At 39.5% G+C, this 14702-nt stretch overlaps 1 protein-coding gene across 2 annotated transcripts; it reads right to left on the bottom strand.

The window, feature by feature from the left end:
- Positions 1 to 10887: 10887 nt before the first annotated feature.
- On the bottom strand, positions 10888 to 14144 carry zfand2a (zinc finger, AN1-type domain 2A). 2 transcript variants are annotated; one of them, XM_078270113.1, is made up of 10 exons: positions 13987 to 14144; positions 13090 to 13166; positions 12903 to 12997; positions 12543 to 12674; positions 12311 to 12462; positions 12108 to 12227; positions 11919 to 11994; positions 11746 to 11822; positions 11360 to 11444; positions 10888 to 11182 (listed from the first exon to the last, which is right to left on the bottom strand). In XM_078270113.1, the coding sequence occupies exons 2-10, from the start codon at positions 13142 to 13144 to the stop codon at positions 11144 to 11146; spliced, it is 831 nt and encodes a 276-aa protein (XP_078126239.1). In that variant the 5' UTR covers positions 13145 to 13166; positions 13987 to 14144; the 3' UTR covers positions 10888 to 11143. The 2 variants fall into 2 exon arrangements, with proteins under 2 accessions (XP_078126239.1, XP_078126240.1); XM_078270114.1 differs by having other exon boundaries at positions 11091 to 11182; positions 11314 to 11444.
- Between the last annotated feature and the right edge of the window lie 558 nt (positions 14145 to 14702).

The raw sequence follows: 14702 nt of genomic DNA, 5'->3' as shown, positions 1-14702 counted from the left end.
TAAATTAGTAAGGCTCCAGGACAAGATGATTAAATCACTGTATGGCAGGGTTTATGGATTAAATTACCTTTTTTATATGAAAGCTAAACTAAAAATGAGGGTTTTTAGTACATTTTTAAAGCAAATCTCGGAGCAAATCTCTTTTCAAAGGCAGTTTGATTTCATAGGTGCACAAACACTAAAAGAAGTCCGACATATTACACCAGCTTTGCAGTGGGCTCTGGGAGTGTGAGTCAGAGCATTGTTTGATGAGAAAAGAAATTGAAAGCAAGATACTGGTTTAGCCTAATCACAAGACTCATCACAATAGCCCAATGAGGTTTGATTGCAGACTGAAAAAATGACAGTTTTGCATTGCAAAATGCCACCATGGGTCAGTCCAAAGACTCAGCTACATACTGTACCTCATTATCCCGGTTGTCATAGAAACCAATGCAGATTATGTTGTGTATGCACTTAATGTATGACAGATTTGTCTTGGGTTGTGATTCCACTGGGGTTGTTTTTCAGTGTGCCAGTGGCTTTTTTAGTTTCATTATAAAAAAAGAAGCAATTGAGGCTGAGAACAGTCTCAGTAAGCAGCAGACATATTCTCCGAGGCACTTTTTGCTTTTCTCTGCAGCTTCTGAAGGAGCCTGAAGTTGACAATATTTCAACTTTTCAGAATTTTGGCAGTGCCACTCTTCTGAAAACTGACAGTTTAGAGGTATTAGATGGCATTAACTCACATTGTTCTCACTCCATGGTGATCACACTGAGCATTGAGAAATTCCACCATCGAGCCAAGAGGCAGCAGTGGCCATTACGATTCTAGGTTTATTGGTGAGTTTATGAACTGTATTTAGTCCCCTCGCTGCAATAAAACACTTATTTCAAGCACTTTCCACTGCCCCCTAGCATTTTCCTTCATTCACCAAACACGATTACTGTTTTCTCTTTAAGCATCCAGCTTCACATTTAACTCCACCTTACTGTGATCCAGACTTACAGTGGTGTGAAAAAGTGTTTGCCCCCTTCCTCATTTCCTGTTCCTTTGCATGTTTGTCACACTTAAGTGTTTCGGAACATCAAACCAATTTAAACAAAAGTCAAGGACAACACAAGTAAACACAAAATGCAATTTGTAAATGAAGGTGTTTATTATTAAAGGAGAAAAAAAATCCAAACCATCATGGCCCTGTGTGAAAAAGTGATTGCCCCCCTTGTTAAAACATACTATAACTGTGGTTGTCCACACCTGAGTTCAATTTCTCTAGCTACACCCAGGCCTGATTATTGCCACACCTGTTCACAATCAAGGCATCACTTAAATAGGAGCTGCTTGACACAGTAAGGTCCACCAGAAGATCCTTAAAAGCTACACATCATGCCGAGACCCAAAGAAATTCAGGAACAATTGAGAAAGAAAGTAATTGAGATCTATCAGTCTGGAAAGGGTTATAAAGCCATTTCCAAAGCTTTGGGAATCCAGCGAACCACAGTGAGAGCCATTATCCACAAATGGCGAAGACATGGAACAGTGGTGAACCTTCCCAGGAGTGGCTGGCCGCCCAAAATTACCCCAAGAGCGCAGCGACGACTCATCCAAGAGGTCACAAAAGACCCCACAACAACGTCCAAAGAACTGCAGGCCTCACTTGCCTCAGTTAAGGTCAGCGTTCATGCCTCCACCATCAGGAAAAAGACTGGGCAAAAAATGGCCTGCATGGCAGAGTTCCAAGGAGAAAACCACTGCTGAGCAAAAAGAACATCAAAGCTTGTCTCAATTTCTCCAGAACACATCTTGATGATCCCCAAGACTTTTGGGACAACATTCTGTGGACCGATGAGACAAAAGTGGAACTCTTTGGAAGGTGTGTGTCCAAGTATATCTGGCGTAGAAGGAACACTGCATTTCATAAAAAGAACATTATACCAACTGTAAAATATGGTGGTGGTAGTGTGATGGTCTGGGGGCTGTTTTTGCTGCTTCAGGACCTGGAAGACTTGCCGTGATAAAAGGAACTATGAATTCTGCTGTCTACCAAGAGATCCTGAAGGAGAATGTCCGACCATCTGTTCGTGTACTCAAGCTGAAACGAACTTGGGTTCTGCAGCAGGACAATGATCCTAAACACACCAGCAAGTCCACCACCGAATGGCTGAAGAAAAACTAAATGAAGACTTTGGAGTGGCCTAGCCAAAGTCCTGACCTGAATCCTATTGAGATGTTGTGGTATGACCTTAAAAAAGGCCGTTCATGCTCGAAAACCCTCTAATGTAACTGAATTAGGACAATTCTGCAAAGATGAGTGGGCCAAAATTCCTCCAGGACGCTGTAAAAGCCTCATTGCACGTTATCGCAAACGCTTGGTTGCAGTTGTTGCTGCTAAGGGTGGCCCAACCAGTTATTAGGTTTAGGGGGCAATCACTTTTTCACACAGGGCCATGATGGTTTGGATTTTTTTTCACCTTTTAATAATTAACACCTTCATTTACAAATTGCATTTTGTGTTTACTTGTGTTGTCCTTGACTATTGTTTAAATTGGTTTGATGTTCCGAAACACTTAAGTGTGACAAACATGCAAAGGAACAGGAAATGAGGAAGGGGGCAAACACTTTTTCACACCACTGTAGTTTGATAATGACACTAAAGCCATGACTGTATGGATTTGTTGGCGGTGCCTTTCGAAAAGCCTCAATTAGAAAACAGACAGTACATGCCTGCTATTAATTCAGGTATGAATAGGTTTGTTTTGACCCCAACCTGTACTGTCACACTGATACTGCAGGATTACTGAACAAAGGATGATTTGCTTCAGCATACCCCACTGGCTGACTGACATAACTGATCGGCAGGAGAAGAAGTGTTCATTAGCCTCAGAAACACCACTTCAAAGAAAACATCATTAAAACAACAGATGGACAAGCGCTCACAGTGCCCTGAACAAATTATTTATTTAGCATAATTAACAGACTGGAAGAAGCAAGAACCAACTAAGGAAAGTTAAAGGGTGTGTGCAGTTGTTTGGTTTGAATTCAAAGCAGACACCTTCGTCGTAGAAGAAGAAGCCATGTGATTATTGCTAAAATACTGTTTATATATCATATTATAGATGTTACTTCTTGAAAACATTTGAATGTATTTTGTTGTATAAATCTTAACTTTTTGCTTCAGAGCTGCTTTCCCTGGCTTTTCAGACATCTGTAGTCTGCAGCTGCTGAGAACATCGTGAACCCACAAATGGCTCTGAAACCATTGAATTCTGCCCTTTGACTCAGACAGAAGAACACAATGTATCTAATGGGGAATGCTCCAGCCTCAGCACACCACAGCCTCAGCTGTTCACTTGAAAACAAAAATCGGATTCATTATTAAAACCAAGAAAAACCTGACTGAAGAAATGCTGCTTACAACATTGCTAAAATGAAATGTCCATGTGTGTAATTACTGTGAAGAAGGTTTACTGTGTGCAGATGCAGGAAAGAATCATGTGATGAGCATCAATGAATCAGATGAGCATCCATTTTTCCAACAATTTCTCTGTATTTATTTACAGGTACACTTAAGCCCTTGCGTTTAGGTTGCAAAAAAGACTACAAACAAATGTAGCGAATGTGATGTTTGCCTATATTTTGATTATCAATCAGCCAATACAAGCACAATGTCGCGCTTGTATTGGCTGATTGGCATCAGCTGTTTGCAGTGTGCTTCAGAGTGATTGGCTCATTCACAGCTTGTAGCTGGTAACGTCCAATCATATTCAGGCAGGTGTGCAGCCCGGACATTTGAACCTGTTACCGATTTGCTGCCACGGGTGATATGACACTATGCTTTTCGCGTGTCTTCTGCTGCCTGCTGTCCGCGTGGTCAGTTGGTTGTCACACAGCCGTTGGTTCAGATGTCAGGACAGACGTTTTCATGTGTTTGCCGACCGCAACCACTCTATTCGGGGCCATTCACCGGATTTCGACCGCCATCATTAAAAGGTAGTCTGCTTGTGTTGCGCTGCTTGTGCGTTCATTCAGTGACACTGCGTTTTGGCTCAGTACAGGGTACGTTCGCTTGGCAGTGCAGCTTAAGCTTTGGCTTGGTTGTTGGACTTTTTTTCTGGAGCAGTCTGACAGCCTATACCTGCTATTGGATCAGTTCCATGCACACACAGTGCAGGCATCAGTGGCTTATTTCACTGTTGTACTAGTCATGGTGACTGGTCAGTGTGTTGGCGTTTGTTTTATGTGTTTATGACCAATTGTCTGAGGGGGTTAGATGATGGTATCTCTTTTTAAACATGTTTTTTTTTCCAGATTTCTAGAGAGCTAATTTTGTTCACTTAACTTGATGGTTTAGCTTAGCCTACTGATGAATGATTTAACTGGATATTTTCCCAAAACACTTTAACAGCCTGAATGATGCCAGAGAAATTCTGCACCATTAAATACTTTATTTATTTTTATGATGCAGAAAATGGGAAATAAAATTCTCAAAGTTTTTGGTGGAAAACTTTTTGGGGTTAAGTAGGTCCATTTATCAACAACTATAGAATGCATTGCAATGACATTTTGTAGCCCTACATGCATTCATGGTTCTCAGAGGAGGCATCCTAATGACTTTGGTGATCCCCTGACTTTTCCTCTAGTGCCAACATGAGGTTGACATTTTGTGGGTTTGATTGAAATGTTGGTACAACTACTGGATGGATTGTAATACATTTCCCTAATTTTAGTTTATGACCAAAATCTTGCAAAACTACATTCCGCCTCAGCCGTACTTCACATTTAGTGCTAATTGGCAAATGTTGGCATGCTACACGCTTAACTAAGATGGTGATTGTGGTAAATATTATACCTGCTAAACATTAGCATGTTCGCATTGTCATTTTGTGCTTGTTTGCATGCTGATGTGGCATTGGGCACATGTATAGTCTGCAGAGTCCCTAACATGGCTGTAGACTCTTGTTTTCGGATGTGTCACTGAGTATCAGGCCCTCTTTGACTGACAGTCAAACATTTAAAACAACAGTTTAGTTTTTGCTCTTTAACACCTATGAGTTGAAAGGGTTACTGTAGATGGACAGAGGTCTTAATGCTCAGCTGTGCATATGGCTGGAAGACATGCTTTATCCCTGCGTGCCACACCATTGCTTTAACAAATCCATGGTTCATTAGATATGTCTCTGAGGAACATGCATGACTTGCTGAAATAACATGCATGACTTGCTGAAATAACTTACCCTCTGATATAAATTGATTGTGCCCAGAAGAGCGCCTCACCCCTGACTGACCTGGACTGGCTACTTATTGATAGTGATTGTGGTGCAGACGCTCCCATGTGTCCTTGGTCTTGTTGAAGTATGAATCTGGTTAGAAATGAGAAGCGGAGATAATTGCAAGCAGGAGCACAGAGCCACAGTACTAAATAATGACAACTTGATTAATGGAAGCTGAAGTGGGAAATGGGCAGTACTCAGACATACTATAATGGTATTTCAGTCTTCTCCTGATGTTCATCTACATCCTCAGACTTGACAAGTATAGGAACATTATATATGATCCAACTGGCAAAGAAAATTACCTCTGACAACTAAAACTAACCACAACCCTGAATGCAAAAATAATCTAATCCATCCAATCTTTGAATAGTGTCTTTTTGTGAGGCATCATCATGTTTGGTATAGGCCTACTGCATTTTTTTATATTTTTTTATTTACTTTTGATACACATTTTATAAATGAAACCTTGACTTCTTTATTTCAATACATGGTATACTTTGTTTTCCAGCAATCATGAAACATTAACATTTGTGTAACATCTTAAAGCTAAAATATCTAGCATTTGGACATTTCCATCTTTAGCACCACCCAGTGACAAACGCTGGCAGACGGATGCAAATAGGCTACGTTTCCCTTTTTCTTCACAGCTGTATCATATTTAACCTTTTTTCATGTGGGTGACAGTACACACTAGCCAAAGACTCTAGCAGTGTCCCAATTACATACCACATACAAGGGCTGCGATTGAATAGTCAAAAATATTACCTCCTTGGTCTTTTACTGACCACTTTTCCTTAATCCCGATATTGGGGGGGGGGGGGAGTCAGTCATGTAAAGATGTGAAGGAGAATTCGTAAGGACTTAGGAAAAGACAACCACTGTGCTCAGAGAATCGGACCGCACTCGGCTACGTAATTATGCGATGGCGGATGTTGTTGACGTGGGTCTGCTGTGGTGAACGGCAATGTTTTGAAGGTGAACTACAGAAACTCACCTGGCTGCTTGGCCCTGTGTGTTTCTTACCATGTTGTGTCATTCAGGCTCTATAAAAATGGACAACCTGGTGGAAAATATTACTTCCATTACCATCTATTTTCCATTAAATTTTCTGTTCATGTGAAGCGCTCTGCATATAATTTCGTTATTGTAAAGCACCGACTTGTAGACTATTTCTTCTACGAAAGGTGTTGTGCGAAATAAAAAAATGTATTGGTTGCTTACCCTCCTGTCCACTCATATTCGTCAGCATGAATCCCAATTAGTATGATTGTATGCAAATTATAGTAACATTTCTGCAAGATAAGCAAAACGTGTTAGGCCTACAAATCTACTGTATAGGTGTATTAGTGAATACCCGAATTGCAGTTAGATAGTTGCGGGTGGGTGAAATAATACATAATTAATGAGGACAATATTGATTACATTCAACTGTAAACTATGCGCATTTATGCACGAGGTCAGCAGTTACTAAAAATTTAGAGTGGTAAATGGTGCCATGGTTATTGGAAACTGCTGTGCGAGAATGAAAAGCTCAACAGGTGTACTTAGCAACAGTAGCTAAGGGGGGTGGGGCTTACCGACCGGTGGGTTGGTAGTTGTAAGTGTTGTCAGCAGTTGTTGCTGTTTGATTCTAGTTGTTGCTGAGTGGTCTGCTCAATGCTTTCACCAACAGCAGTTTGGGGAACACATAACGTTTATATTTAGTACATGCATCAATAGTTTGCATAAATCGATCGTCATTGTATCGAGACTGTACGGAGTTAAGCAGAGTTAGGGTGATGTCGATCTCTGCTCCCTTTTACTCATCTGTCCACTTCTACTCACTTTGTGAAAAGGTTGATTTAATCAATCGATTCAAACTCAAGGCCCATTTACTTCAACACTGTACTCGTGTGTGAGTATTTTACACAAGAGCTTACAATCAGCTTTTACTGTGTCCCATACTCTGACCTGCTTTATGCTTGTACACCACTCATCTGTTCAATGACTGAATATTTTCCAGTGGGGGGAAATTACACTCAGCCAGAGCTATTCCTGTCCAGTCCGTTCTACTTTCACACCCCAATGAGTGTCAAGTATACTTAATACTTAGAATAAAATCACACCCACTAAGAGCTCTTACTGTCAGCCTCTGGCTTCCTGTGTTTAATTGGCTGCAATTAATGTGTTTTTTCCCACTGTGATCTAATCAGGTTTTCATCCATAATATCCAAAGACAGAAATTACACTTTTGGTCGTAGAGCTGCATATGCAACAAAATCATTGTTTTCCGTTTGTTGCTGATGATGCAAAACAGTTTTATTTATTTTTTTCTGTTCTGCAGCTAGTGGTGAAATAATTAATAGTGCCAAGTAATAAGTATGGTGGTGCCAATAGTGTCAGCCGTGTGAGGTTTATGGCCTATTTGTGCCAGGTGCTGCTGGAGAAACAGTTGGACATCTTGAATAAAAATGATGCACGTTTTAGCTGAGTTTCTCCTTATTCACTCACCATCTGGTCAGCTAAAGTGAAATGATGTATCATATGAGCTCTCTGCAGTAGTATATCCATTACATACATACATACATACATACATACATAGCAATCAAAAACCCTTATGAAAATGTGCATTTTGAAATGAATAAACCTTTTCAGCAGAGATTTTCTGCTGTTGTTAGCCTGCATCTCAAAACCTTCTCCATAACAGTCTGGTCCACTCTCCAGTCTTCCTGCTGTGATGTGAAATGACATTTGTGATACTAGGAAGTTGAGCCTTGTTAGAACTCGTGTGTTCTTCGCCTCCGGGTCATAAATCTCTAGCTGGGAAACTTATCTTCGTCTGCAAAACCCACACTTGTTGCATGCGTGTGAACAAATGATTTCACTTTGCAGTTTTTACAGAAACATTTTGAAAATGTATTAAATATGTAGCCATTTGGGCCTTCAAACTCTCCATACATGGGCCTTTAGATATACTGTGATATAAAAATATATTTTTAAATGTAGTAAATTCTGTCACATTCTGGTGTTAACATGTTTCTACAATAGTCTCAAGCAAGGAAGTGTGTAATAAATCAAAACAAATAAGTGTTCAGTGTTTTATTGGCTTTTTTTCATCGGATTGGTTATTATGACGTGAAGGATTTCTGCACTAACAAAATACAGCCGGCAAGGACGTGTGGAACTAGTAACTGTAAAGAAAGCCACTGGATTCATGGCCAAAAGGGACTAGTTATTTTCTCCCCGTTCAAAAGATTAATTGACTTATGGAGAAACCAATTTCTCCATTTGCCAAAGCAGCAGTCGGAAAGCCTTCAAGTGAGCTGAAACACCCAAACAAAGGAAGAGGGGTCGTGTACCCATTCATCACTGAGATTAAAAAGATATGTTGTTTGGCTCGCTGAGTGGATGCTTACGTGTCACAGGGATCAGGTGCATTAAGCTTATGCCTCAACGAGTTTCGTCACCAGCTTGACTAAAATTTTCAGAGACAAGAAGCAACACAGGCGAAAAGCATTGGCCTTAAACCATATCAGAGGCTCAATGTTTTCTACAACCAAAGAAATGACATTTTCAGCAATCACAGCGAGAATTTATTAAATGTAGTTTCCTATTTTGATCTTCTTTAATCTTGTCTCTATAAACCCTTTTTCATTTAGAATTTCTTTTAGCCTGCGTGCAGGATTGGTCTGCTTTTATGGCAATAATTGTTTAACCCTCCTGTTATCTGGGGTCAATTTGACCCTATTCAGTGTTTGTCTCTAAATAAGTGCTGATTTATTTTTTTTGCTTCACATTGAATGACTTTTCCTATTTAAATAATATATTTTCAAAGTCAAATTGACCCCAAGCTGTTTTTAGATGCATAAAACATATGAAATGTGTAAACATTTTATACACATTTGTGTGTTTTGGCTGTTAAGTCTCTAACACATGCAATTTTATAATCTTTAGGGCCCTAACTTGCCATAACCATACCTGTAGTGTGAGAACCCCTGATATGCCCCACACTGTGAAGGACATTGATAGTTCACACATCATAGGGGAGGGACAAACGTATAAAAGCAAAAAACTGGAAGTTATTGCAATAAAAAAAAAAAAACTTTTAAAATATTAGTATCTGCTGAAATGAACATTCATCAAAATCTTCCAGAAGTGCAGTGATAAACATGAGCAGATCGGATGGATCACTCACATATCAACGATATGTCTTCTTAAAAAGTTATAAATAAGGGACTGTTCGTTTGTTAAAAGTAGTGTGAAGAAATTTACTTTCCTCATGAATATGTAAATGTATGCTGCAATTGATTGGATAATGCAAAGCATCATTTTGTTTGAATTTTTTTTAATGAACTGTATACAAAAAACAAACTGTCACTTCACAAAACCAGCGATGTATACTTGGATATATTCTAAGTGTGTTATAGTTATCAGATGTAGTTGCATCACTGGCATCTGATAATGGTGATAGGGTATCTTGTGACACATGCTAACTGCAGCAGGTTGAAGAGGTCTTGTCCAGCAGCTGTACGCCCTTCAGCCATGCTTATTACATATGGAGTTACAACGCTCTGCTTTCCAGAACAGCATTTCAGCTGCTTGCATCGTTGGTCACATCAAACAACTAAGTACACCTCGACAATGTTTCTCTCTTGATCATGTAAATGCCAGCAGAACCAAAGGAGCAGTCACCTGATTTAACATGAGAATTTAGACTTATTGCTCTCTGTTAGAACAATAAATAGCAGAGGTCTTTTCCAACAAACGGCTGTGAAGTAACCATCCAAGCCTGCTGTGAAATATTAAATATATATGGAATATTGCTGCCCTCTGCTGTACAAACCCCTGAATAACTCAGTGCATTGTCAATGAATTATTTATTTTTTTTAAGCGGTGGTTAAGAAAATGGCCAAAAATGTTCCCATAATCAATATTCAAATTGCTTGTTTTGTCCAATCAACAGTCCCAAACTCAATGATTCCATTTACGATGATGTAAAACATAGAAGCAGATCTTCAAGTTTTGCTTGATGAATGACATGATTACCATAGTTGCACACATCTGTATTGAACTAACTTCATCTAACCATTTGTAAATAATAATCCACAATTTAATTACAAAACTACATCTACCGCTATAAACTGTCAAAAGTTGCTCCCTCTCATATGAAATATCAAATTCCATGTTTAATCTGTCAAGGCTATTGCATGTTAATCCACAACAGTTCTGTTAGAAGTCCTGAGTTTGAGGTTTGGGAAACAATTGCTGCAAAGTTCAACATAAGAATGGATTTAAGACCGGTGCATCCGATCAAAAACTGTCCAAATGAAATCCTGTACACAGTTTCACTTGTACGGTCTTTATTTACAATGTTTCAGTCCTGAGACCTTCGAGATGAAGTTTACCTGATGAATGACAGAAGCGTAAATAAACAATAGTTCAGTGTTCTTGCTCTCATGTGGTCATCACAGTTGATGTACTTTGTTGAATAAAACTCACCCAAGTTTATCAGAAACTACCTGAATATTCTGAGCAGTGCTATGTAAACAATGAGCTGAAAAAGTTATTCCACTTCACACTTGCCGATATGGCTAAATGGCAGGCCTCAGAGTTAAGGGTCTTGAAATCGGAATCAACGGTTCACAATTCAGAGTGGATCTTTTAAATAATTTATTCATATATGGTAATATAATGGTTTTATCATGGTAAGCATATAAAATATGTACAAAGCATTAGTAAAAATCAGATCCTGCTGGGAAAGTATGTGCTTATATTGTAGAAGGCGGTAATATCAGCAACTTCCAACAGGATTTCTTCATTTAACAATCATTTATTCTGGATATTGATATCCCAGATGTGCAGGTTCTAGTAGATAATTAGCAAAGCTCGAAGTCTAAATGGTGGTCTGAGATTAAGAGAGGCTGCAGCTGGACTGTTTGGACTCCCTCCCCTAAACAAAGAGAAAATACAGTTAGAAAAAGACCATCTACACACATTCCATATAGTAATTAAACGTTTACAAGAGGCAAATTAGTCTTCTGCTAATAAAGAATGGACTGGCCATGACAACAGTGTACCTACATGTGTTCCTGTATGCATGCTACTGACGGCTAAGCTTTCCGGGTACCTGTTGTCTCTGCTGCTGACGTCTGTATTCTTCTTCACTAGCAGCGAGAGCCTGAGCGAGAGCCAGATCCTCCTGCTCCTGAGGGCTGAGACACAAAGAAAGAGAGAGAAAGCTTAAGAACCATAATTAGAAGAAAAAAAATAACTCGAGCACTGGGGAAACTAGGGACAAAACATACAACGGTATCAAGAAGATGAGCTTCATGTGTCTTTGAATGTTTGAGTTATTGTTGTGCAAATTTAATAAAAAAGCACTTTTGTTTATGTAATCAGATTCTCACACACACTTTTCAAGTTAAAGGTCAGTGAGAAAAACACATTCCACTCCAGAGCAGCACACTGACACGAGTGTGTTACGAGTCATGTCGAACTGATAAGTTTACTCACGTAAGGGCCGGCTGAACAGTCGGCCTCGATTCAGCCAGAGACATCTCCAGAGCCCTTTGTAAAGCCTGCTCCTCCGTCTGCAATGACAGCACCAGAGCAGCTCACTCATGTTCATTTTCCTCTCATTTTGGAATTATTTAATCAGGTCGACATCATGTAAACAATGTCCATACCATTCCAGCCTGAAATGATGCTGATGGTGGGATTACATTCTGTGCTGAAATGGAAGTAGGAATCCGCTGGGTAGTGCTGAGAAGATAAAAACGGGACAACAAAAGTGATTTATCATTTTAGGAGTCTATTTGAAAAAGTGATTAGGTTGTTCTGACACATTTAAAAATCAATACAAAGTCAAAGTTTACCCAGTGCTGTGGCCTCTGTTTGCACTCACACCATTAGAAACCGGTCTCGAGCGCCCTGAAGTGGATGAACTAGAACCGGAGGAGGAGGAAGCACCTTGGGCCCTCATTACAGCAGCATTTCTACGACAAAATAAATAAAACAAGTCAGCAATACTCAGATGAATGCACAACATTATATGAAGATCTAGTGCAACTGTACCCACCCTGATTTGGAAAGAGGATTCCCATCAGTCTTACAGTCATGGTCTAGTGGGTGCCGGTGTTTAAGACAGTAATTTAAATGACACTGGTCACAGGTCACTCGCATCATTTCCTTCTGCTTACAGCCTCCTTTAGAACACTTATTTGTGAAAATCTAAAAAGAAGAAAAAATGTGTGTCTTAGTGTTTAGATTTGTATTCATTGTAAGGTGAAACACCTCAATTTTATATTTACCTTTCTTTTTCTCTGCGCAGGGTCCGATTTGCAATCCCGATCAATGTGTTCACCAACTTTAATGTCAGGCATCTCTCCTCTCTTGATGGGAATGGGGATATTGCACAAAGGACATACTGGGACCTGGATGTCCTACAAGAATAAAATGAAAATTAAAGACATTAAACAACAACAGTATTACAGATCTTTGTAAGGCAAAGATATTACTATGACTACTCTGACCTTAACAGTATAAAGTAATGCAATATCAGGACAGAGAAGCAGGATATATCCATTTTTACTTCTACTTTTTTGTAGCCTCTAATGTAACATTGTAAACATAGTACAAACGTGGCACTGTGCTGCACCCAGTCCAATTACCTTTTTGTAGGATGACATGCATTTGTGAGTTGCATAGGTTATGTGGTCCTTGCAGAAAATCTCTTGACAGGCGTCACATTTCATAGGAAGAAAATCTGTAATCAAGTAAGGTTTTAAAATTCGGGTTCATATCAAACTTGGCTGGATAAACAAACAGACATTTCGATCTTTCCCAAAAGGCACTCACCTAAACGTTTGCAGGACTTCTCAGAGCAGTGCTCTCCTAAATCTGGAAACTCCATCACATAGAAATACCTCGACAACCTGAAGGACGAAGTGAAGAAAATGTTTATCGTTGTGACACGTTACTGTGTGAACACTGAAAAGGGTCCCAGTGAATGCTAGCAAATGGTTAGCTAGCTAGCTATGGAATTAGCCATGTCATTCGTATGCTAGTTTCTGCTAGTATCGTAGCCATCTAACGTTAGCTAGATGGCTTAGCTATCTTTTTAACGTTGGCAACGCAATTTATTGGATGCTGGTTTTGGCTTTCAGTAACGTTAGCTAACGTTAGTTGTCTTTGTCCAGAAAACAGTGGGGAACAAGCTAAACGTTAGGAGTCCTAACAAATAGGTCGCTTGCTTGCTTGCTAGATAGGCCAGGCTAACATGCGATTAGGTCGGTTAACGTCTTACATAACTAACGTTAGCTAACGTTACAGCTCAAATTATGTCTGCCATACGATCGTAACCAACGTAACAGCAAACAGAAATAATTAGCTGACGTTACTGTGACCAACTCATGATAATACGATGTATTCAAATTGCCATCACAATCCTTGTTTAATAACCACACTAATGCTAGCAGCTAGCCTGTGTGTTGTTAAGCAATACGTCAATGTATCTCACGTTAATGTTAGTCTAAACGCATTATTGAAGTGGGTGAAGACAAACTACAGTATGCGCTTCACTTTCTCCCTATCTAGACTAAACCCCCCGAATAAACACAGTAAACATCATTAGATAACATAGCTAGTTGTTTTTCAACGTTAATCGAAATGTAACGTTACTTTTAACGTTAGCTGACTAAAATAGCGTTACTAGAATCTGACGTTAATCTTAGCTGTCTTTTAATTTTCACTTACCAAATCCCGTTTTCTTGTCGGTCTGTTCTGTTAAAGTTAGAGGCAACGATGTTTTCTTGAATAATCCTGGTTCATTCCGATGTTACCGAGCCTTTCTGACAGCACTTCAACCACAGATCTCTGAGCACCACTGCCTGTTTTGTCTGTTTTCGTCAAGTTTTGATGTGTCACGCACGACTCTCCTCCCACGAGAATGACGTAACCTGACGTCAGGAAAATCCTATGTTACCTCAGGTGTGGTTATAGACCATCAATAGAAATGACAGGTAAATTCTAGAAAGATCCAGACGTTTACATCTAATTTAATGTCATTTGGCGGGCAGTCGGCGCTTGTTGCTGTGCTTTTCTTGTGAGGGCAACTACAACTCCTATCCTTGTCTCCTCTCCGTGTCTTGTCCATTTTATGTTGTTTATTAGGTTTACATATCCTACGTTATACACAGATTAGAAAAGTAAAGCATTATTTTTTTTTATTTTGAAAGCTCATACAGGAGGTGTTTTATATCGTGTCTGCGTTGACGTTATCTTGAATCGACAGGCAACCCATATGTCTATGTAGAATAATGAGAATGAGGGTCTGCTGTTCTCTTAACACATCCATGCCCTCGAGTGGTCGAGGCTGAGGGCTGCAACACATTAAATTAGTCAAATCAGCACCATGAACACATGATAGCATACCAATACATCCTGTGAATACTTTCTAAATAAAGTAAGTA

This window comes from Sander vitreus, chromosome 15 (genome assembly GCF_031162955.1).
Source record: "Sander vitreus isolate 19-12246 chromosome 15, sanVit1, whole genome shotgun sequence".
Classification (NCBI taxonomy): Eukaryota; Metazoa; Chordata; class Actinopteri; order Perciformes; family Percidae; genus Sander; species Sander vitreus.
Note: the sequence above shows the minus strand (reverse complement) of the source record. Positions and strands in the feature narration are given on the sequence as shown.